This window comes from Nuphar pumila, chromosome 2 (assembly GCF_984573655.1).
Source record: "Nuphar pumila chromosome 2, dmNupPumi1.hap1.1, whole genome shotgun sequence".
NCBI classification, from domain to species: domain Eukaryota; kingdom Viridiplantae; phylum Streptophyta; class Magnoliopsida; order Nymphaeales; family Nymphaeaceae; genus Nuphar; species Nuphar pumila.
Genome location: NC_143250.1, coordinates 87245033 through 87269520, shown reverse-complemented (window position 1 = coordinate 87269520; position 24488 = coordinate 87245033). Strand labels below are relative to the sequence as shown.

Here is a 24488-nt window from a genome sequence, read left to right as displayed (position 1 = left end):
AAGAAAACAAATTTACATAAAGAGTCCCTCTTGTTTACAAATTCAGATACAACAAGAGTCTCATAATTTTGGATAGACTTGTTATCTTTGATTTTCAACTTGGAGCTGCTACCTTAAGTCGTTGGACCTTGTTGGAGACGCAAAGTGCAACTTGGATTCAGATCATGATCTGTATCCGATTCATGTGCCTTGACAATCCCTCACAAGCGGAGTGATGTTAAGCTTGGACCTTAAATAATTGAACCGTTGAACATCAAGATGCTTGGTAAGAATGTTTGTGAGTTGGTCATTGGTGGAGACGTGCTGAATAACAAGGTTACACTGAACATGTATGTACAACAACCTTGTCCTGTCCTGTACAAAGTGAACATCGAGCTCAATATGCTCTTGCCTGTAAGGACAAGACACACGATGTTGAATCCCAGACTAACTTAAATAGGGTACTAAAGCCATAAATTCTTCACCACCATCCGATTGAAAAAAAAAATTTATTTTCTTACTTGTAGTGCTTTATACTAAATTTTTGAAAGGCATCGTAGGCATCAAACTTATAAGAGAGCAGATATATTCACATCGTAGGCATCAAACCCATCAATAAAAATCAATAGTATCACAAACCATTATTTTTTGGTACATGAGACGGTCCCTAAAGATCAAAGTAAACAAACTCAAGAAGTTAAGTGATAGGGTTAGCAGAATTGGAATTGGGGCAGTTTATGAGATTTGCCCTTTTGACAAGCAGGACAAACACACAAATAATTTTTTATTGATAAAAGGCAAATCAAAACGATTAATAATTGTCCTACCAATTATAAAAGATGGATGGCCAAGACGGTTGTGCAACTGATCCAATGAGGCACGCTTACCAATATTGGCCAACTTACTGCAATCACCAAAATTAATAGAATATAAATTGTCTTTGCTAACATGCAACAAAAAGAGGATGGAACTCAAATATCACTCCATTGTCATGTATGAATCTTTGAACACAAAGTAAATGTTTAGTAATCTAAACATGCAAAATATCTTTTAACAAAACGTAGAATTGATAGTTTCGTATGGATGAAGTCTCACATTCAACAGATTTTTATCAAAATTCGGATAACTTCTTCAAAATGTACAAAATTCAAAGGAACACTAATTGTCAACTTAACAAATTGATTCAAGAATAGATTATAACTGTCGATGCATATAAACAAAAATAAAAAATATCCCAAATTTCTGTCTTACTCTTACACAACTACTTTATATCACACATTTAGATTTGAGCCCCATAGAAGGGTCAATATAAGTCAATAAACATACCAAACCTAACCCCAGTGGAACTCAAACAATATAGACGATTACATAAGATAGCATGGTTTAACCTCGTTATCTTGAACATTTTATCAAACAGTTGGTATGTCTGTTCAACGAATTGGCTAAGAGCAGGGAGAAACAGAAAAAGCATGAACATAAAAAGGAAAAAAAAAATATCAAACTCTCCCTGTGGCAAAGAATTGCCTTAACATGGCTATGTGGAGATATTGTTGCACAACCAACCGCTCAAGCTACGGTTTCTACAAGATGGTAGAGAACGAGAGAAAAGGGAGTTTGTGTAGAAAAAGAAAGAGAGAAAACTGGCTGGGGGTATTTGCACAAAGTTAAGATGGTAGCTGGGGAACATGGCCCAGAACAGTCAGTGCACACAGGTCACACCTTGTGTTGGGACATTGCAAATTCCAAGGTTGTATAACAGGTAGGGTCTGCCCAACCCCAGCTTTCTCTGTAAAAAAAAAATGGTAGATGGGGAGTTAATGTGGAAGGTGAAAAGGTCAAGAAACTGGGGTGGGAGTCGTTGACTACCACTTTCCAATGGTGGTAGCGTGGTGGCCGATTTATGGAATTGGCATCGGTAAATGCCTCTCAGTTTTACCCTTTTAGTGTTTTTCCTCCATCCCAAACGCTTTTGGGCGCCGGGTATTTCACACTTCTGCTCCGACGTCGTGTTTCCAAACATGGCCTAAGAGGCCCTGAAAACAAAGTGACTTTCAGATAAAAACGCTCATCTTCCTTCATAATATAAGATACATTGACGTCCATATAGATCTCACAGAACAGAACCATAAACAAAAGAAAAAGAAAATTACTAATTCCTATAACCAACTTCACCCCGGCTGGGAAGCGGCATTCCCAGTCTATCGAGCCGTCCCGAACCCGGATAAGCCTTGGAAGTGAACTTCGTATGCAAGGACGACGATCTCTGCGACTTCGCGCTGCTCGAGCTCGACCGGACGTCGGCGAAACCACACGCCGAAAGCCGCTTCACCGAGCCGGATTTCTCAAATTCCGGCCTCTGTTTCGGTGCGCTCTGAGACCGCGCTTTGGCTCTCCATGACTCGGTGTTCGACATGTAATTAGGGTAGTCTGCGTATCCGTTGAAGAAACTCTGCGTGTGCTCTCTCTTCAATGACGTGAACGGACCGCGCTTTCCGTTCACCGGCCGCGACGAAGCCGAGAAGAACTGTGGGCTGTTCTCCGCAGTGGCGAACACACAGTCGCTGTCCTCGCGAGGGAGGCGAAGCGGGTTCAGCGGCTGCGCCGGCATGTCGATCGAGGACGGGGAAGGGGTCGAGAATCGAGCAACTGTCGAGTCCTTGGATGGAGAATCGGGCATCGTCGCGAAGCTCTGGCTATGACTGTTGCGATCGGAGGCAGAATGAATGGAGTGGGATGAATGGACAGTGGTGTTCCGCCTGGAACTGAAGAGGGGCTTTCCGGGATCCATTTCCAGAATTTTCGCGTTCTCGTCGTCGCCTGCATTTGTAATTGTTGGTGCAGCCATTCCAGCACGCCCATCCATCCATCGGTCTAACCAGGACCGACCCGCGTGTGTTCGATCAAGTTCAGCTTCCACCATGTTGGATTTCAGAGTGTGCTTCTGCAGATACCAATGTCAACAAGCGTTTCAGTATAGTTTTGGCTGCACTGCAAGTATATGTCTGTATACCTTAACAGAGGGAGACCGGTCCTTTTTGGGTATGTTGACTCGGACCCTTGGTTCGTATTTCTCGGGCGTAGGATGTCCCTGCAAAGAAAACAAAAAGAGTAGGTCGGGTGCCAAAATTTGCCCTTTCTTAAGATGATGAAGAAGCAAAGAAAAGCATGCGTTTACTTACAGCAACAGGCTTGGGGTGAGGGAGGCGAGCTAGGTGGGGGTTGTTCTCAGGACCCTGCTGTAAGCGGTGGGCGCGGGCACGATCCTGGACCCTGACCAACGCTTGCATGCAGCGAAGGGTTTCGGCTGCCAGTTTCCTCACTATGTGCCCTCTCACCAGCGCTTGAAGTTTCACCAGCCCCTTTAGAGCACGCAGTGCCCTTCTTGCCTACACACACACAGTGAGGAAAAGGGATACAACTCGCAGCTTCTTACTTTTATATGGGTAATAATAAGAAAATGAAGCAACCCGGGAGGATGGTATGGAGTCATAGACCGTATGGTAGTGCTGTCGTCTGAAGGACAAACCATGAGAGAAGCAGACTCGGGAAGCCCCTAAGGGTCACCATACACCGAGCCGCGAGTCGCTAGATTCCCCACATTCACCGGCAACTCAACCAACCCCCACGTTTCGTTTTCAGCAACTAGTGGATAAACGAGAGAGAGAGACTCGGATTTCGAAATGACTCGTACCGAAACTCTCATCCTCCAGGTCGTATAGATCAGAACAAACCCGAGTCGGAACCAAAAGAATAAGAAACACCGAGAACCCGAATTTCTGACACGACATTAAATCAGGGACGGCCGACGCTATTTCGAACCGTCGTCGGAAAAAAAATTCAAGCAAAGGATTTCGACTTCTCACTCCCGGCAACATTCGAGCAAAATCTAGATGCCGAAAACGCCCTTGTAGTAAGATCATGGCGTCTCGGGTACCTCGTAACGGGAAGCTTCTGTATGAGAGAGAGAGAGAGAGAGACTAACCAAGTAGGCCCTGAAGGCAGTCTGAATCCGGATCGCCGCCCACTCCCTCCTCCCACCGGCCACCGCGCACCGTCCACCGTTGGTCAGCCGGACCACCGCTGCGGCTGCCTGAGCGGCAGCCACCGCAGCCTCCGCCACGGCAGCGGTGGCCGCGGCAACCGCTATCGCGCGCTTGTTGGGGTCCTCGGCGGCCGATCCAAGGGAGACGGAGCCACCGCTACCGGACTCCCTGTGCGACTCGCGCCTCTCCTCCACGGCATCCCGCTCTCGGTCACGGCCTGACCGGCCGAAGCCCCACCTCTTTTTCTCCCTCGTTGCCCTCTCCTCCGTCGCGCCGGCCGTCGGTTTCTTCCCACCACGCAGCAAGCCCCTCAGCCACCTTCCCGCCTTCCCCATCGGACAGCGCCTGATTCCGATCACCCGACAGTCACCATCAAACGCGACGGAAGAGAGAGAGAGACAGAGGGAACAGGTGTGGTGTCGGATAAATAAAGACTTGAAAAAATCCGGAAAAGATCGGCGATTCGTAGGCCCCGTAGAGAGAGAGAGAGAGAGAGAGAGAGAGAGAGAGAGATTCTGACCCTTGAGGTTTGATGGGTTCCGTACGCTGTGAAGTCTGACACCCGCTCTCAGACGGCATCGAAATAAATGCAATTATTATTTTTGGAATACCGAAAATATCCATCTATTTTTAGATATTGACCAAATCGCCTGATTTGAACCGAATGACGAGGCCGGATTTATGTTGGTTAGATGGGGTTGGTGATGATGTGATATATGCCAAGTAGTTTATTCGTATGAACATACATGCCCTTTATATTTCTCTTTTTCTGTTAAAACTTTCCCCCTTTATTTAACTCAAGACTCAAAAATAAAAAATCGTGTTAATAGATGAAAAAGGTTAAACCGTGGTTAAAGCTAACCATGATGGTGGAAAGGAATTAGTAATGTTTATTTTCAGTAATATAAAAAAGACATTTTTTGATTGCACATGTTACTCTTTAGAAAAAAAAAAAAGATAGCACATGAATTAGGTTAAGCGCAAATTTTCAAAACAATTTTTTCTATTGAATTCATATATTATATACCATTCTTGGTCTTTTGCTAAGATCAAGGTAGAATCCATTATTCTTCTCATGCCATTTATGTAGATTGTGAGCATAGTCATTGGGATTTTGGGATAAATTCAAAAAATGTTTTTCTTCTAAAAAAATCTCAAAAAATATTGATATATTTACATTTGAAGAATATATAACAAAATTTAAAAAACATCAAAAATAAAAAAGATATAAATATCACACTAGTGATAACATTGGGATAAAAGCACTATGCCTTCATGTTAAGTTTGTCTTTCCTTGTGCAACCTGAGTTGCTTTCCTTTTCTCCTTTTTGGAAAGATTAGCTTTCATTTTCCTTATGTTTATCGCCTCTTATGGCTGGGCTATATTAAGCCCTTTGTATTTGTTGTTCTTCATATGAAAAAGGATTACTCTCTGGTTGCACCGTGGATGTAAACCATACTGGCTGAACCACGTAAAGTCTTCTCCTTTGCTTCTTTGCTGTGTTCTTTTATTTTACATGGTATCAGAGCTCTCAGGATTCCTGCACGTTTGGGTGATCTGCTGCTATTCCAGATCATCATTGTGGAGACTTTTAGTGTTCGGATCTGATAGCCGACACCTTCCAGCATTCGGATCTGATAGCAGACACTTCTGCGGATCTTTTTGTTGATTGTTGATGCCTTCCAGCACCCGGATCTGATAACAGGTTGCTGAATGAAAGAAGGCAGTCACACTTCTTTTGTGTTTCAAAAGACCTCTGCAGATTTCTGATTGATGCTTCCAGCCAGAGTTGCAACCAGAGTTGTTGTTGCATTCCCTGTTTGTGTTTGCCTCTTCGGAGTTCGCTGCTGCATATCCAAGAATAGTCGTCTGTGTTTTTTTGTTGCTACCAGTATTGTCCGAATAGTGGGTTCATATTGCTGAAATTTATCAGATCGGTTAGAAGGGCTGAAGCTTGTCAGATTAGTTAGAGGGGTTGTCATTCTTTTTATCATGGCGGATCGACACTATGAAAATCCTAGTCAGTCTTCATCTAACACAACTGTTTTTGTGCACGAACAGGTCAGCCCTAGCTCCAAAATCACTTCTATATTATTAAATGGGACAAACTACATTGCTTGGTCTAAAGCCGTTTCACTCTATTTGAGTGGCAAATCTAAACTTGGCTTTATAAACGGGAAAATCACTAATCCCGGTACTTTAGATTCAAAATATGATGATTGGAAATCCAATAATGACTTAGTTATGTCATGGTTACTTAATTCTATGGAACCAAAAATTGCTGAAGGTTTTTTGTTTCTCAATACTGCTGAAGATGTTTGGCGGTCAGCTAGTGAATTGTATGGAGAACAATATAATATTGCCCGAATATATCAATTATCTCAAGACATACATGATTTAAAAAAGAGTGATCTTCCTCTTAGTGAGTACTTTAGTAAAATGCGTATGATGTGGGATGAATTGGACTCCTATTCTCCCACTATCACTGATCTTAGGCTTCTCCATAAAGCCAAAGAGCAAGAACGCATTTTTCAATTACTCGCTGGCCTTGGATCTGATTTTGAACAAATGAGAAGCCAGATCCTTATGAATTCTGAGCTTCCTTCATTAAACTCTGTCTTTGCTACTCTTATGAGAGAAGAATCAAGAAGGAAGGTTATGAACCATGTCAGCAGGATTGAAACTCCTGATAAAACTGCCTTCAGTGTTAAAACAGAAGCCTTGAAAACTCTTGATGATCGTGGAAAGGCTAAAAACAAGAAATGGTTCTGCACTCATTGCAAAAAAGAGGGACACTCTCGTGAGAGATGTTGGGTTCTACATGGTCGACCTGGCACTGAAAAGCAAAAACTGGTGCATGTTGCTATAGAACAAAGATCTGATAACACTCAGTCTTTAGACAAGATCTTTGATATTCTCCAATCTCTAAAAGATGGTCAGACCGGAACTGCTTTCTCCCATTCTGCCATAAGCTCTACAAATAAAGGTATGCCTTCTAACTCTTATGACACCTAGATAATTGATAGTGGAGCTTCAGAACATATTGCAAAAAATGTTTCTCTTCTTGAAGATTTCAGTTATGATCATGGAAAGAGACTTGTTATTGTTGCCAATGGAAAAGTCATTCAAGTGGAAGGGATTGGAAAAATTCACTTCTTTAACAATCAGACTATTTCCAAAGTTCTTTACATTCCTCAGTTTACATCAAACTTCTTGTCTGTTGCCAGAATAGTTGAAGACTTCGATTGTACTGTCACCTTTTCTTCAACTAATGTATTATTTCAGGACCGCAAGACGAGGAGGACGATTGGTGAAGGAAAAAAAGTTCATGGGCTTTATATTCTTGAGCAAAACTGTAGAGCGTTCATGTCAAGGGGAGAAGAGAGTAAATTATGGCATCTTCGTCTTGGACATCCATCCAATTATGCTCTTGAAAGCTTATTTTTTGGTCATAAGTTTGATTGCAATAATTGTGATATTTGTAGACTTGCAAAATTATCACGTCGTCCTTTTTCTACTTCAGAGACTGTTTCTTCTTGCATGTTTGAATTGATTCATTCTGATGTGTGGGGACCAGCCCCTATTGATTCATATTCTGGTTTTCGATACTACGTCACTTTTACAGATGATTTCTCCAAACTTACTTGGATTTTCTTGTTGAAAACAAAAAATGAAGTGCTTTCTAAATTCAGGGAGTTTTACAGGTTTGTTGAGACTCAATATGGAGCCAAAATTAAAGCTATTCGGTCTGATAATGGAACTGAATTTAAAAATCAGTTCTTTGAGTTTTTTGCAAAAGAAAATGGTATTGACCATCAATTTTCTTGTGTTGGGACACCTCAACAAAATGGAGTCGCCGAACGAAAAAATAGGCATTTGTTGGAAAAAACTCGAGCCTTACTTTTTCAAATGAATGTTCCTAAATACTTCTGGAGTGATGTTGTTCTTACTGCATGTTATCTAATCAACAGGCTCCCTAGTAAACGTCTTAATGGAAAATCTCCGATGGAAATTCTCAAAGGAAGGAAATTGAGTCTTAGTCATCTTAAGACTTTTGGTTGTTCTGTGTTTGTATCCACCAGCCCATATGAAAAGGACAAATTGACTCCCTGTGCTATTAAGTGCCTGTTTTTAGGATATTCTTCGTCCAAGAAAGGATATAAATGCTATGATGTTACTCATAGTCGTTTATATATCTCTAGAGATGTTAGTTTTGATGAAGTTGCTCCCTATTTTTCAGAAAACTTTGATGAAACCAAAAATCTTCATCAGGGGGAGAAAAATATATTTGATTCTATTGTCCTTCCTAATGTTAGCTCTTTTGATGATGTGATACATGTTGAAGATAGCAACACTGAAGCTATAACGCATACTCAGCCAAGCCCTTTTGATGATGTGATACTTGTTGAAGCTAGCAACACCGAAGCTATAACTCATACTCAGCCAAGTGATATCCAAGCCACCCAGCCAAGTGACTCATTAAATCAGTCGGAGGAGCAATCTATAAGAAGATCTGAGAGGACTATTAGGCCACCAAGCTATCTTAGAGATTTTGTCACTTACATGACAACTGAGCATCCTATTGAAAAATGTATTGGCTACAACAATCTCTCAAAAAGGTATGTTGCTTTTCTTAGTTCTATTGTGCAAGAACCTGGCACTTTTAATGAGGCAAAAAGTCAAGATGTTTGGATTAAATCTATGATGGAAGAATTATATGCCTTAAATAAAAATGAAACTTGGGAAATCTGCAAGCTACCCAAAGATAAAAAGGCTGTAGGATGTCGATGGGTCTATAAAACAAAATATAAGAGTGATGGTACTATAGAGGGCTTTAAGGCTCGCCTAGTAGCTAAGGGATTTACTCAAACTTATGGTGTTGATTATGAAGAAACGTTTGCCCCAGTGGCCAAAATGAATAGTCTTCGGATTCTTTTGTATGTGGCTTGCAATTATAATTGGAAAATGTTTCAGCTTGATGTTAAAAATGCTTTTCTTCAAGGAGATCTAGAAGAAGAAGTTTATATGCAGTTACCTCCTGGACACCCCCAAGAAGGAAATCCAGAACTTGCTTGCAAATTAAAAAAGGCTATCTATGGGTTAAAACAATCTCCACGAGCTTGGTATCTTAAACTCAGTCTTGCTCTTGAGAAAAAAGGTTTCAAAAGGTGTATTTCTGATAATTCTCTCTTTGTTCTTAAAAATTGTCACAATCTCACTGTTGTATTGGTATATGTTGATGATATTATAATAACAGGAAATGATGAGGATGAAATTCTCAATACCAAGAGGTACCTTCATGAAGCCTTTGATATTAAAGACTTAGGAAAATTGAGGTACTTTCTTGGAATAGAAGTTGCCTACTCAAAAAGGGGAATCTTTCTATCTCAAAGAAAATATGCCTTGGATCTTCTCAAAGAAACAGGTAAAACTGGATCTAAGCCTGCCGATACTCCTATTGAGACTAATGTTAGGTTCGATACTGATGAAGAAAGTCTTTCAAAAAGAGTGGTTGAACAATTTCAAAGGCTGGTAGGAAAGCTTATATATCTTACTATGACAAGACCTGATCTTGCTTATGTTGTCAGCGTTATTAGCCAATACATGCATGATCCAAAGCCATGCCATGTCAACGCTATTGATCGTATTCTCAGATACATCAAAAGTAGTCCTGGGCAAGGTATTCTCTATACCAAAAATAACCATCATAAAATTGAAGGCTACTCTGACGCCGACTGGGCAGGGTCTTCAGACAGAAAGTCTACCACAGGATATTGTATTTTTGTTGGAGGAAATATTACTTGTTGGAAAAGCAAAAAACAAAACACGGTTTCAAGATCCAACGCTGAGTCCGAATATCGTGCAATGGCCTCTACTACTTGTGAATTGATATGGACTAAGTCTCTTCTCACTGTATTAGGAGTTAGCATTGAATTGCCAATAAATATGTATTGTGATAACAAGTCTGCTATTCATATTGCTGCCAATCCAGTTTTTCATAAAAGAACGAAGCACATCGAGATTGACTGCCACTACATTAGAGAAAAAATTCAAAAAGGAGAAATATGTACTCCGTTTACCAAGAGTCAAGATCAGCTTGCCGATGCTCTCACTAAGGGATTAAGTTGTGCTCAATTTAAAATCATTTTGAACAAGTGGGGTTGTTTTGATATACATTCCCCACTTGAGGGGGAGTGTTAAGTTTGTCTTTCCTTGTGCAACCTGAGCTGCTTTCCTTTTCTCTTTTTTGGAAAGATTAGCTTTCCTTTTCCTTATGCTTATCGCCTCTTATGGCTGGGCTATATTAAGCCCTTTGTATTTGTTGTTCTGGCTGAACCACGTAAAGTCTTCTCCTTTGCTTCTTTGCTGTGTTCTTTTATTTTACACTTCAAAACAGGTGATGTTTTTGGAAATATTGCACTCTTCTTGAGATTATGTCAGTCTTTATAAAAAATTGAGGCAATTTCAAAGAACAGTCGATATTTGTAACTATGGTTTTCACGTTAACAAGTAAATCAGATCAAAGGCATTTTAAAAGAAAAAAAAACATACCTACGACATGACGCGTTGTACCTAAGCATTGACTAGTTTCAAGCCTAAAAAAAAAGGAGACAGCAATAAAAAATGCACAAAAACCAACTTTCTTGATGAAGAGATCTTTCAGCAAGGACTTGACCGAGTGATGCTCAATACTAAATGCGTTAAAGCCAACAATTCGAGTATGCTTTGGTGCAATCAAGATTGGACGTTATTCTTCAATAGTATCCTCTGAGAACACGGGCTTTACAGTGCATTTAAACATCTTTCTTTAGGGTACGTTTGGTTGCATGTCATGTGATTTGAAATCTCAAGCCATGATTTGGAATCAGAATGATTGGAAAACCACGGCTGCCTGAAATCTCATGTTGGAATTGAACATGAAATCATCTTGTGAAAGAGTGATTCTAAAAGATGCAATAGAACATGCCCTAGATTTTGAAAGTGAATAGCTTTTGAACAGTATTTTTTACTTTTCAAAACCACAACCAAACTTACAGTATCTCTTTGAAAATTGTTTGTAAGAAGCAATAATCTGTACATATGTTTCCTTTTATTAAAAGTGAACCGTATGGCTGAAACTAAGGGCACGTTTGTGTGCTGCAGAAAGCCTCACTTTCCGTGGAAACTCACACCTATGACTATGCATTTTTGCAGGGCTCACAGCCACAACACAAAAGTCGGGTTTCTTTTCGCGAGAAAAAGGAACGGATCACTCCCTTTCAGCAAAAATGCCTTCCGAAAATTTGATGACCAATAAATAGCCGTTTTGAGTTTTTGTCACCATATAAAAACCTTTCAATTGAGGCCATTCGTGCCAAATATATGCAATGATCATGCATCCCGAAACAAAAGAAAAGAGAAAAAAAACTGTGCTTTGAAAACAAATGTTGTATGATTTGTGAACAAGAAGTTAAACATGAAATAGTAATGGGCCACACAATCATAGAGTTGGTGACTCGACCAACATCAAATTATGAGAGACAACCAAAACTTTGGGGAAAGAAATTAAGTTTATAAATTTTAAGCTGGCATATGATAACATTCTTTTGTTCACTATATATAGTGAATTTTGGCCACATTAAGCACCTGTGGAAAAGCAGTGATGGTTTTGTCTGTTGACCCAACAATGTTAAGGTGATGTCAAAATTAGATTAGGTTACTTTGGGGAGAGTTGCATGGGAAGTGAGTGAAGAATTTTCCTGTTTGCCATGCCATGTATCCTTTTTTTCTATTATCAATTTCCTCCCCTTAGATAATAAGATTTAACGAGGTTTCTCACACTAAGCTGAGTGATGTCAGGAGAGCATAGTTACAGGAACCGCCTCCCTAGGGGGAAGCGTGCTTCCAAAGCTGGCAGCACACGCTTCCTCCAAAAGGAAAAAGAGTGTCCGAAACTTGCTTCTCAAATTATTCTCTTCTCGCATCTCTTTCATTTCCTTCTCGATTCTCATCTGTTTCTCTTGTGTTTTTCATGTTAATACTTATAATTTTCATATCTCTTTAATTATTTCCTCTCGATTTTCACTTGTTTCCTTCACATTATCTTCTTCACTGCTTTCAAGACGAATCTCGCTTCCCAATTCATACTACTTTTTAAGACGCGCTTTCCTGCTTCCACTTTAAGCATCGCTTCCGTATCCATTTTGCATCTTGGGAACTATGGTCAGGAGTTTGACACCCATGCTGCAAGGCCCAAGGCAGAAGCAACGGGCTCCCTGATGGAGAAGTGGAGGGAAAAGGGAAACTTCGAGGTTTTATATTGCGGGGCAAGCCGACCATAGCTTTGCAGGACTTTTCGATGTGGCAGGTCACCCTATCAAGTATTGGTTTCGTGTGTAATAAATGAAGAGAAATTGAAGGCTTCATCTTTCCCTTTAAAACCAGAATTCCAGTACACTTCCCCCCATAATGATGAATGGTTGCCTGCCCACTGCTCCCCTATGTTTGTGGAACTTATTGGGAAAGAAGCAAGATCAGAAGGATGAAAAATGATAGGATGGAGATGTGATGTAACCTTATCCATTAAAGTAAAATGATTCAGTTAGGGTGGGCACCTTTCAGTAGCTAGAATCAGATTCTCTGAAGTCATTTACATATGAAGAAATATATTTTTTAAAGGAACACATATGAAGAAATATTAAAGTAGGGTAACAGAGAAGAAATGGAAACCTTTTGGAAGGAAACTGCCATCTCCTGTTCTTTGCCAAATCCGTGTGTAATTTATATGGAACAGAAGACGTCGTTTTCAACATAGTGATTTCTCAAATTGGCTGGACGACACTCAGAAAATGTGCATCGTAGAGCAAAGAACGTCATTATTATTTGGTACTCCAGAATTTGTGTGTCTGTGATTTCAAATGGTCGAGGGTGCATTCCTTAGTCACCTGGATTGTGAAAATATTCATGAGTTTGCTACCCTTCAACAACTTTGCTTTCTCGTGAAACGTGATCAAGATCATGAACTTCCGTGTTTCCCATTTTAGAAGCTTTAATTCATGACTTGGTAGTTCCCACGACTTTCAGGTGGTGGGAACTACTGTTGGGCCCATCCATATCGCCCAGGGTTTAGCTATCGATATTCTACCGGTTTAGAAGCTAAATTGATGGTAGAGGAGATCTAGGAGACTCTTATAAGTGATCCTTTACTTGCTCTCAGCCAATGGCATACCAACATTCTGTGAACCCCACAGCAACAGAATGCTGTCATGTAATTGGCTGTGGCACATAAAAGATCACTTAATAGATCCCTGAATCCCAAGTAAACTTGATGTATGGTCAGCGACACCCTGCTGGTCTCCTACCTGACACCTCCAGAAATTGGTCCGTTGGTTGCAGACCATCTCATCATTACCCTTTGAATCTTTTCTTATTGCACGGTTTTGTAGTATGTGCTGCACATGCACACTTATTTTAAGATCCACTTAAGATGTGATTAGGAATTGCCATCAGTCAAATCCTCGTTCTTTTTTTTGAAAGAAAACGGTTTTTCATTCGAGTGGCAAAAGATCAGCAATTACGATGCATATATAGGGGACAAGATGTCACCATAAAGCCAAAGATGAAAAGAAGAAAGACAGATTAAAATTCAGAGTTGTTAGCATAAAGAGAGCTCTCCGAATCTCACAGAATCGATCAAGTTTAGATCGGTCCTATGCCATTTCAATGTGCAGTATTGTCTGAGTTCCCATTGAATCGTGCCCAAAATGACCCCTTTCTGCTTCTGATGACCTTCCAAGGTTCTTTTGTTTCTCTCTATCCATATTGTTCTCCAAGCAATCATCAACCACCATCTAACACAGGCCCATATCTCTAAAAGATTGTGAATCCTCTCCCAACGAGCCAGTCTTCCCACGTGCTTCTTCTCAGGTCTTTTTTATTTTTTTGATAAGCAAGCTGGGTTCTTACCCCTGCCAGTTATACAACCATACCATTGGGATTCGAATTTGCAACGTCCCAACACAAGGTGACGTGCACTCACTGCTACTACCAGACAAGCACAGCCCCCGTTGGTTTTTCCTCAGGTCTTTGATAAGCGGTCATTCTTGTAAAATGTGTTTTGTCGTCTCTTCCTTTGCTTCGGACATTCGACACTTGCCAATTGAAAGCCTTTTGATTTAAAATAATTATTCGTTTTGACTGTCACAGGCGTATTTCCTTCAATGAGCCAGTGCGGCACGACGGTCCTTTCTTACCATCGCAAGCCTACTTGTCAGCTCGCTTGTCAGTCGTGGAAGCTTGTAATCAGAGTGCAAGAGAGCAAGAGAGAATAAAGGGAGAAGAATTGCAATCACAAGAAACAATCACAACGAGGGTGAACAAAAGAAAGCTCAACGCATTTATTCATTTATAATTTTGCCCGAGGGCGATTATAGTTCAAGCATACGAGCTTCCCCTTCGGGGTATTGATTCACCTGAACCAGGCAACTTACATTAGATTTAACAAAAGCAAAACAGACTCTAAGCACAACTTTACAATGTAAGTTGTAAGGGAACATGCTCCCCCCTTCAAATCATGCATCGTCCTTGGCGCCATCTGTTTCATGGTAAGCCCTGACTTCAGCCGGGTAGCGGCCGTTCATTCAAAATGCAGGCTCCCATGTTGGTTTCGTTGTTTCCTCCCACTGCACTAGATATTTCTTCGTTTCACCCAGGTAGTTGACCTTGTGACGAAGGATCTTACTAAGGCGCTTCTCGACCCGTTGTGCTGTCGGGGCCCTCTGCATAATGGGAGCGCATTGTAGCACGCCGCGTTCTAGATCTCCATCGTCTGGATGAAACTACTTGAGGTTGCACACGTGGAACACCGGGTGCACCTTGAAGTCTGAGGGCAACTCCACCTTATACACCAGCTTGCCGACATTCTTTGTGATGGTGAAGGGTCCTTCATACTTTTTAAGCAGTCCGCGGTGCCGTCCGCGGAAGATGCCTGTGCGCCTTGGATATAACTTCACCAACAATTGGTCCCCAAATTGGAACCCAGCAGGTCGACGATGCTTGTCCGCCCACTTCTTCATTCTCTCTGCCGCCTTGTGTAAGAATGTCTTTGCCAACTCATTCTGCTCGTGTCAGTCACGAACAAACTTATAAGCGAAGGATGGCCTTCCCTTTTCTTGTGGGGCAAGAGTGTGCGGGGTTAGTGGTTGTTGTCTCATGGCTATCTCAAACGGACTATGGCCTGAAGACTCACTCTTCTGCATGTTGTAACAAATTGCGTCATGTCAAGGACCTTCACCCAATTTTTTTGATTGGCACTAACGAAATGCCTAAGGTAATGCTCAAGTATCTCGTTGATGCGCTCTATCTTCCCATCTGTCTGCGGATGGAAGCTTGTTGAAAACAACAAATCAGAGCCAAGTAGCTGAAATACTTCACGCCAGAACTTTTCTGTGAAGCGAGCATCGCGATCACTAACAATGCTCTTTAGTATGCCCCAGTGTTTCACTATATGTTTTACGAACAACTCTGCAGTCTTCTTTGCAGGGCACTCCTTAGAAGCTGAGATGAAGGTGTCATATTTTGAGAAACAATCCACCACAACCAAAATAGAACGAAGGCCCTCTACCTTTGGCAGGCTAACAATGAAGTCCATGGAGATGCTATCCCAAGGGCGTTCTGGAATTGGTAGAGGCTCAAGGAGACCAACAGCCTTCTGGTTTGTCCCCTTATCTTGCTGGCAGATGAGTCATGTTCACACATACCCCATAACATCGTTCCTCATCTACGACCAATAGTAGCCGCGCTCAAGGAGTGCTAAGGTCCACTCTTGCCCAGGATGGTTGGCTCATAGTGTATCATGGCACTCCTTAAGCAGTTCTCGGCGGAGGCTTCCCCACTGCGGCACGAAGATGCGTCCCCCTTATGTCACAAGGAGGCCATCCTATAGCCAAAATCGCTGAGTCTTATGTGTCTGTGCTAGAGAAACAAGGTGTTGTGCAGTCGGATACTGCAGCGTACCTTCATGGATGCGGCTCAGCAATATGTCATTCAAATGCACTTCAGAATGCTCCGTGCGCGTAGTTGCCAGTTCAGCCCTGCGGCTCAGAGCGTCTGCCACAACATTGGTATTTCCAACCTTATACTCTAAGGCAAAGTCGAACTCAGCCAAAAACATCTGCCACTGAGTTTGTTTAGGCGTCAGCTTCTTATGTGTCTGAAAATAGCTCATGGCCACATTGTCCGTCTTGACAATAAACTCGGCACCCAAGAGGTAGTACCGTCAGGTCCTGAGGCAATACACAATGGCGGTCATCTCACATTCATGCACTGTGTAACACCTCTCTAAATCCTTCAGCTTGCGACTCTCATATGCGATCGAATGGTCATCTTGCATAATAACTCTGCCAATGACAAAGTCTGAGGCATCTGTGTGGACTTCAAAGGGTCTCAAATGATCGAGCAGTTATAGCATTGGCTCCCTCACTAAGGCTTTATTCAAGGCATCGAAGGCATCTTAGCACGCTCCTATCCAGAGTCATACCTGATTCTTCTTTAACAAATCGATAAGGGGCGCAGCAATGCGAGAATAGCCTTCAATGAAACGCCTATAGTAGTTTGTCAAACCAAGAAATGATCGTACCTCTGGCACTTTGCTTGGCGGAACCCATTCCTGGATGACCCTTATCTTTTGCCCATCCATACGCAGCACACCATGCCCCACAACGTGGCCAAGGAAGTTGATCTTCTCCTGCCCAAAGAGACACTTCTTTTGTTTGACACAGAGGTCATTCTCTTTCAGCACCTGAAACAATGTTCGCAAGTGCCCAACATGTTCCTCCATGTTGCTGCTATAGATCGTGATAGCATCTAGGTAAACTACCACGAATTTGTCTAAGTAAGGGTAGAAGATCTAGTTCATTAAAGTCGTGAATGTGGCTAGAGCATTTGTCAACCTGAATGAAATTACTAAGAATTCGTAAGCACCATAGTGGGTGACTCAAATTGTCTTTGACTCATCACCTTCAGCAATTCTCACCTGCTAGTAACCCGATCACATATCTTGCTTAAAAAAGATACGGGCTCTGCCTAGTTGATCGAACAAGTCCGCTATCAGTGGCAATGGGTACTTGTTCTTCACTGTGACCTTGTTCAAAGCACGATAATCCACACATAATCGTTTGGAGCCATCATGTTTCATTTGAAAAAGAACCGGGGTGCCAAATGGAGCTTTCGATGGACAAACGATGCCTGCATCCAACATCTCATCTAGCTGCTTTCGTAGCTCTTTTAGCTTAGTTGGACCCATGCGGTATAGGACCATTGCAGAAGGCTTTGCTCTCGGGGTCAACTCAATCTTGTGGTTGACTTCACGTCTTGGTGGAAGACGTTTTGGCAATTCCGAAGGCATCACCCCTCGAAACTCTTCCAATAGTGGAACTAGGGTTGGCGGCACTACTGCTTTTACCTTCACTTCTTCTACGCGCACAACTAAGAATGTTTGTTCTCCATGCTTGACATCCTTCTTCAGTTGCGTCGCCGATAACACTGAAGACTTGTCTTTCTGTGTAAGGCATTGTACTGTGTGGGACGGGTTTGGCTCCATAACCGTCAACGTGTTTAACTTTGGCAGCATCATAACATTCTGGCTCTGTAGAAACTTCATACCCAGAATCATCTTGAAATCGTCCAGGGGCACCACAAAGAAGTTGGCTTTGCCGGCCCAACTCCCCACTTGGATAGCCATATCTCTTGCTTCACCAAGGATGGGCTTGGCCTCAGAGTTTTTCGTTTTGATGGTCCTTTGCTTTGGCCTGGGCTTCAAGCCCAACCGCTCTGCCTCTTTCCGCGAGACAAAATTGTGTGTGCCCTTGGAGTCTACCATATCTGAAGTAGACTTTTCATTCGTAATGACTTTGAGATACATCAGTTCTTTGCTAACCTATTTATTCTCAACTATGCAACTTCTGGCTGCGTTGATCGACCACATGGCTCCTATCTGCAGAAGCATAGCCTCAATGTCACTGCATTCAGTATCACTGCATTCTTCCCGCATTACGTTGGTTTGCCCATCATCCTTCACGAGCCACTTAGGGCATTGTCTGGCGATGTGTCTATTGCCACAAAACCAACATGTCACAATCGCACCCTTGTTGTTGTTGTTGTTATACTTTGGGTAGTTTTGTTTCTTGTCGGATTGATGGTGTGTCGATGCCTCACCTTTGTCATCGCATCGCTCATCCTTCTTGCCTCTGTGGTCAGGCTTCTTCCCGACTTTGGTTGATGGGGTGAAAGGCTTGCGCTGAGTGTCAACTAAGCGTTCGGCCACCACATATGCATCCTCCAAAATACGGGGGTTGCTTCTTTCTACTTCAGACTATGCCCGTGGCTGAAGTTCCACAATGAACCAGTTGAGCTTGTCGTCTTTTGGCATGTTAGGCACCTCCAGCAAGAGCATCTGGAACGTTTTGACATAATATTGCAATTAACCAGTATGTTTAAGCTCACGAACCCTCTAATATGTCTGCCTCTGCTCATTCCTTGGCATGAAGTAGTTGTGCAGCTCCATTTTGAAGTCGTCAAAGGTGTCTATCACGCATTGGCCCCTCTCCATATCACTGCGCTTCCGCCTCCACCAAGTGATAGCATCCCCATCTAGTAACGCTCCTGTAGCCTTGATCCTAAGATCTTCAAGTGTCACATTTTGAATATCCAAGTAGTCTTCTACTTACAATAAAAAGTTCTCAATGGTCTTGCTGTCTCGAGAACCATTGAACTTTGTTGGTCTCGGCACATCAATCCTTGATGGCCTCTCACTATTTCTCCTATTTAGGGTCACTAACCACTGCAATGTGTGATTTTTCAACTGAAGCTCCCCTACTTCAGTCTGCAAGCCATCCACTGTTGTTGTCAACAAAGTGATCTACCCCATCTGTAAGTCCACCTGCTCTTGCAGGCTCACTACCATATCATTCAGTTCACTGAATGATTCAATTGCGCGTGAAATCGCTTCCTCATGCGAAGTTACATCTTCCACTAGCTTGTTGACAGTTGCAGCCATCTCCTCTTGGCTCTGAGGTGAACCCATCTCCTAAGCTTCGACAACTGCCTTGCATTTGGTGTTGCGCAGATTTTGATAAGGCGCTAGGATGTCTTGCTCACAAATCATAGCCTGTCGATGTGTCTGTCGACACCGACTTCGGAGTTCCTTCCCCAGCACGAGAACGGGCTTTAGTACCACTTGTCACAGGCCTATTTTCTTCAATGAGCCAGCATGACACGACGGTCCTTTCTTACCGCCGCAAGCCTACTTGTCAGCTCGCTTGCCAGTCACGGAAGCTTGTAATCAGAGTGCAAGAGAGAAAGAGAGAGTAGAGAGAGAAGAATTGCAATCACAAGAAGCAATCATAATGAGGATGAACAAAAGAAAGCTCAACACATTTAATTCATTCACAATTTTGCCCGAGGGTGATTACATTTCAAGCATACGGGCCTGCCCCTTCGAGGTATTGATTCACTTGAACCGAGCAACTTACATCAGACTCAACAAAAGCAAAATAGACTCTAAGCACAACTTTATAATGTAAGTCGTAAGGGAACATTGCCATTGTTTTGTAAAAATCAATCCTGCCAATGTAGATCCCCTTGGAGGGAGACACTCCCCCCAAAAGCACACCCTTAGGAAGATAACAAAAGCATGTGGGCAAAGGGATTACATGATTTTGCCTAAAACCATTCATCTGTGAAAATTGTTCAAGTGATTTTGTGCTCGTAATCCCCATTACGAGAGAGTGATATATATATATATATATATATATATATATATATATATATATATATATATATATATATATATATATATATATATATATATATATATATATATATATATATATATATATATATATATATATATATATATATATATATAGATAGAGAGAGAGAGAGAGAGTCCCTACACTTCACAAGAGAGAGAGACTGAGTCAGATTTAGTCCCTACACTTCACATGGGAGTGTCATGCACATGACATTTCACTGTGCATGTTTATCTTATTTGCAAAATAATTGTCCTTTTTATTTTTTATTTTTTATTTTTTATTTTTTTTTGTGTCCTAGATAACTTACAATTCCATCCAAAAGATACAATAATTATTGAACGACTGATTCAGCATCATATCACCATATTCTTAAATGACTAGGTAGTGTTCATGAGTGACCCTTAATCCACATTGTTGACTATTACAGTGATGGGCCGAACTGATCACTAGTTGTTCGAGCTGGGCTCCTTTTTTTTGGCGAGTTGAACAAAGCTCGAAGTAAATGACCTGGCTCATTTCAAAAAATTCAGCTAAGTTCTAGTCGGCTTGCATACATAGAAAATATATTTGTTTTGAAGCTGGAAGCAATATGATTTATATTCTAAACGTATTGCTTGAAAGCTAAACACTTTAATTATTATATTATATGATACAAAATTTATTTAAACTTTACTTATTGTTATTCTATGTGTAATACTCAAGAATTTTTAAATATATATATTCAAAAATTTTAGGTAAGTTTGAATCTGAGAGCGACCTAAATCGAGTTCGGGTTTGATGCGGGTTGGAACCGGAGATGAAGTGATACAAACTTCAGTGTATCGATCTAAACTGGATTTGGATAGACAAAGCTTTCAGAAAACCTGTTTAATGAAGCAGGTCATGTTCGTAGTTGGTTGGATAGTGATCCAGAGAACCCGAAGCCCAAAGCAACAACTACAAAGGATTTTTAGAATCTTTGGGCAACTAGGAAAAATAGTCAGTGATGAGCAGTTTGGTAACTCTCCATGGATGCGACCTCTTGCTCTATGGCATGTCACCACATGACACCCCTTCTCTCTCTCTCTCTCTCTCCACTCGATTATCCCTTTTTCTATCCTCCTCTTTCTTCCCTTTCCACTCTCTCGCCTCTCTTTCTCTCTCACTCTCTCTCCCTCGATCTTATTTCTCCCTTTCTCTCTCTTCTCTCTTGTGTCTCTCTTGTTCGAGCACTGATGCCGAACCTCTCACTACTGCCACCTCCTATCGTCGGTCGATGTCCCATCACCGGCCACCCGCTTGCTCAACCGGGGTTCCTTGCCAGTCGAGACCACCCCTTTGGGCCAAAACCCCTTCCTCTGGGGTTCCCCCTCTTGTTGAAGATGTCTCCACCAACCGAGCACTCCATCTCTGTCGAGGTTTCCTCCCTGTGGATCACCGCCTTGTTAGTCGACCTTTGCTTGCCAGTCCGTGTTTTGCCCCTCAATCAAGATCTCTTTTCAGCCAAACCACTAGCTGGGGGGCACCCAACCCCATCGGCAACCACCTCTCTTGCTAGTCGGCCACCACATGTTGGCTACCTCTATATGGTCTCCCCCTCTCTCTCGTCTCCCTCTTCGGTTTGCCCATGAAAAAAAGAATGAGAGGAAGAAGTAGAGAAGATGAAGAAGGGAAGAAAAAAAGAGAGGAAGGGTTTGCATTCAGGCACGCCACTGGGCTAGGTGGGCCCCACTGACGTCAACAGCAGACTGTTGTCACTATCATAGTCAATTTGACACTGTCGCCTCGAAGTCTATGTCACGCCCTACCTCACGAACTACACCATAGTCACGTCACCATCGTGTACTCTCGAGTTGTCGATCTACCACCAAAATGTGTGAATATTCATAAAGTTTAAAAAAACCCTGAACGAATAACATAACGATAGAGGTATGGTTCCTCATGCCCTTGTTGTGTTTCTAGGATACTCACATATGAAGATAAGGAAAGCTCTACCCTAACTTCCGGCGAGATATATAAACCTCAAAAAAGACATTTTAGGGTTCATAAATATTTAATTATTGTTTATGCACTAACCAGAGTTAAGAATTGATGAACATGAAAATATAATTGTAGAATTGAAAAATCCAAAATTTTAGAAGTGTTTTGTTTTACCGGACATTTATTAAATATTAAAAGATAAAAATTTTATATAGAATTGCATATTTTGTAGGTAAAAATACTAAAAGTGTGTATTCAATGTGTTTATGCGTGTGCCAAGATGATATATGTACGAGTGATAATTATTCACTTATGCAATTAAGGCATATGCATAGACTTACGTAATGTGACATGTATGTATGCAATTGTATCATATGTACAGGAAAATATAATAGGGGTAATGATATTTGTTTGTATGTATGCAATTATGGCATATGACATGATAAATGATGATATGTGTATATGCATGTAATTATGGCATACAAAAAGATGAATGAAAATATTCAATGTATATGAATGCAATTACGATATATGCATAGACATGTATATATGCAATTATGACATACATACAAAAAATATGTTGTTAATGGTGTGTGTGTGTGTGTTGAGATGACATACGAATAAATGTTTATTTGTGTGCATATGCAATAGAGGCATACACATGATTGTGTGTATTATAACACATACATATGTAATCATGTTATACATACGAGAATTATGTTTTTTGTGTATACTCAAGGTGTATATTTCTGTTGTACTCATTTTCAGGAGTCAAGTCATTGTCTGGTCTATTTTTTCACTAATTAGTTCCTAGTGAGCCAATATATGATTGCGCTTGCACACAAACAAGCCCCCTAGTGCTTAATTCAATTAGAGTGTCATCATTAATTATGCCTCGTATCATTGAAAAAGTAGAGTGAATGGTAATATTCATGAGCTACATGGGTTTTGATGGTTTGTATATAACAGTTTGTCGAGATGCAATACGTGCGTATAAAAAATGAAGCATATGTACGATTGTTTGATGTGATACATGTGTATGTCAAGGTGGTATATATACAGATGTTTGATGTGATGCATGCATATGTTTGTGTGGCATATGTATGAATGTTTGAGGTAATGTGTGCATATGAAAGCATGATATCGTATGAATATATATTAAAATAAGTATATATGCAATTGTGCATACGTATGAATATTTATTTGATGTGAGCTATAGATATGCAATTGTGGTATATGTATGAATGTATGTTTGATGTGAGACATATGTATGCAAATAAGCATATGTACGAATATATGTTGATGTATGGAATGATTTATATGGAAATGGACAGAATGTATGGTGCATGCATTAGAAATTTTAATTGCATAAGATTAATTACACACATTAGAAGGTAATTGCGTAGAACAATATGCACAAAGATGAGTAGATGTATACTTGTAATTACATTGTATTTGTTCTATTATGAAATTAAGGGTATTGAACCCAATTGATCTCTACGAAGACAAAGTTCTATTGTTTGAATTTAACATTTAAAAATATGGCAAATGGTGGATGGTAAATGTGATGCATACGTATGCAAATATGATAAATGTTTGAAAAACATGTTTGTGTGCATATGCTCAGAGTGTATATTTTTGTTGCACTCATTTCTAAGAGTTGAGCTCTTGTCTGGTCTGTTCTCATCACTAACGGATTCTCAGTAGGCTAATATACACTCACATTTTTGCTCGGGCAGGGCTCCTAGTGCTTAGTTCAGTTAAAACGTCACCATTGATAAAGCCTTGTATTATTGGAAAAATAGAGTGAACTATGATATTTACAAGGTACATATGATTGAAGTGTGTTGAAATTAATTGAGTGTTGATATACGATACCTGCATATGCAATTGAAGCATATGTGTGAAGACTTGTGTGATGTGATACATGTGTATGCAATTGAGACATACATATATATACTTATGTGTTGTGGTATGCATGTGTGCAATTGAGGCATACATGTGATTGTTTATGTGATGTATATCTATGTACACTTTCAAATGCGAAAGTGATGAGTATTGACCTAAATGATTGCTTTGAATGTGAAAGTCTCGTTATTCATGTTATTTTGTGTAATGCATATTTTTTAATGTGAAAGTGATGGGTGTTGACCCAAATGGTTCTTTCAAATACGAGGTTTAATAATTCGAGTTAGAGATTTGCAAGTATGATGAATGATTTGTAATGGGTATGATGCATGTTTAAAAAGTATTGAATTGTAGTGCATTGAATTGTGGTCAGGTTAAAGTCATGCTATAATTGTACTAAATGTGGTTAGGTTAAAGTTCGATCTAATCACACTAAAAAATGGAGTGACATTGGCTCATACTATTGAGGTTGAGCAAGGAGGTTAATAGTAAACATACACGGACTATTGAGGTTAAGCTAAAATATTACTATAGTAATGTTAAATGTGATTAAGTTAAAGTCTTATCATGATGGCATTAAATACGATTAGGTTAAATTTCTATCGTAATCACACTAAATGTAGTCAAGTAAAAGTTTTGTCCTAGTACATTGAATTGTGGTTAGGTTAAAGTTTTGTCGTAGTTGTACTACACAACGGTCAGGTTAAAGTCCTACAATGATCACAATTTGAAATATAGGGTAACATTGGTTTGTACTATTGAGGTCAAGCAAGTTAGTCATTTGTAAACCTACGTAGCACTGCCCCT

At 40.8% G+C, this 24488-nt stretch overlaps 1 protein-coding gene across 1 annotated transcript; it reads right to left on the bottom strand.

The window, feature by feature from the left end:
* Positions 1-2028: 2028 nt before the first annotated feature.
* Positions 2029-4412, bottom strand: LOC149845958 (protein IQ-DOMAIN 22-like). Its single transcript, XM_089997809.1, has 4 exons — positions 3962-4412; positions 3159-3365; positions 2990-3067; positions 2029-2920 (listed from the first exon to the last, which is right to left on the bottom strand). The coding sequence occupies exons 1-4, from the start codon at positions 4355-4357 to the stop codon at positions 2129-2131; spliced, it is 1473 nt and encodes a 490-aa protein (XP_089853935.1). The 5' UTR covers positions 4358-4412; the 3' UTR covers positions 2029-2128.
* Positions 4413-24488: the final 20076 nt, after the last annotated feature.

Coding starts and splice junctions, on each gene's coding strand:
- LOC149845958 (XM_089997809.1), bottom strand. CDS start 4,357: ATGGGGAAGGCGGGAAGGTGGCTGAGGGGCTTGCTGCGTGGTGGGAAG. Junction 3,068..3,158: donor CTCACCCCAAGCCTGTTGCT/GTAAGTAAACGC, acceptor TTTTCTTTGCAG/GGACATCCTACGCCCGAGAA. Junction 2,921..2,989: donor ACCGGTCTCCCTCTGTTAAG/GTATACAGACAT, acceptor TGGTATCTGCAG/AAGCACACTCTGAAATCCAA.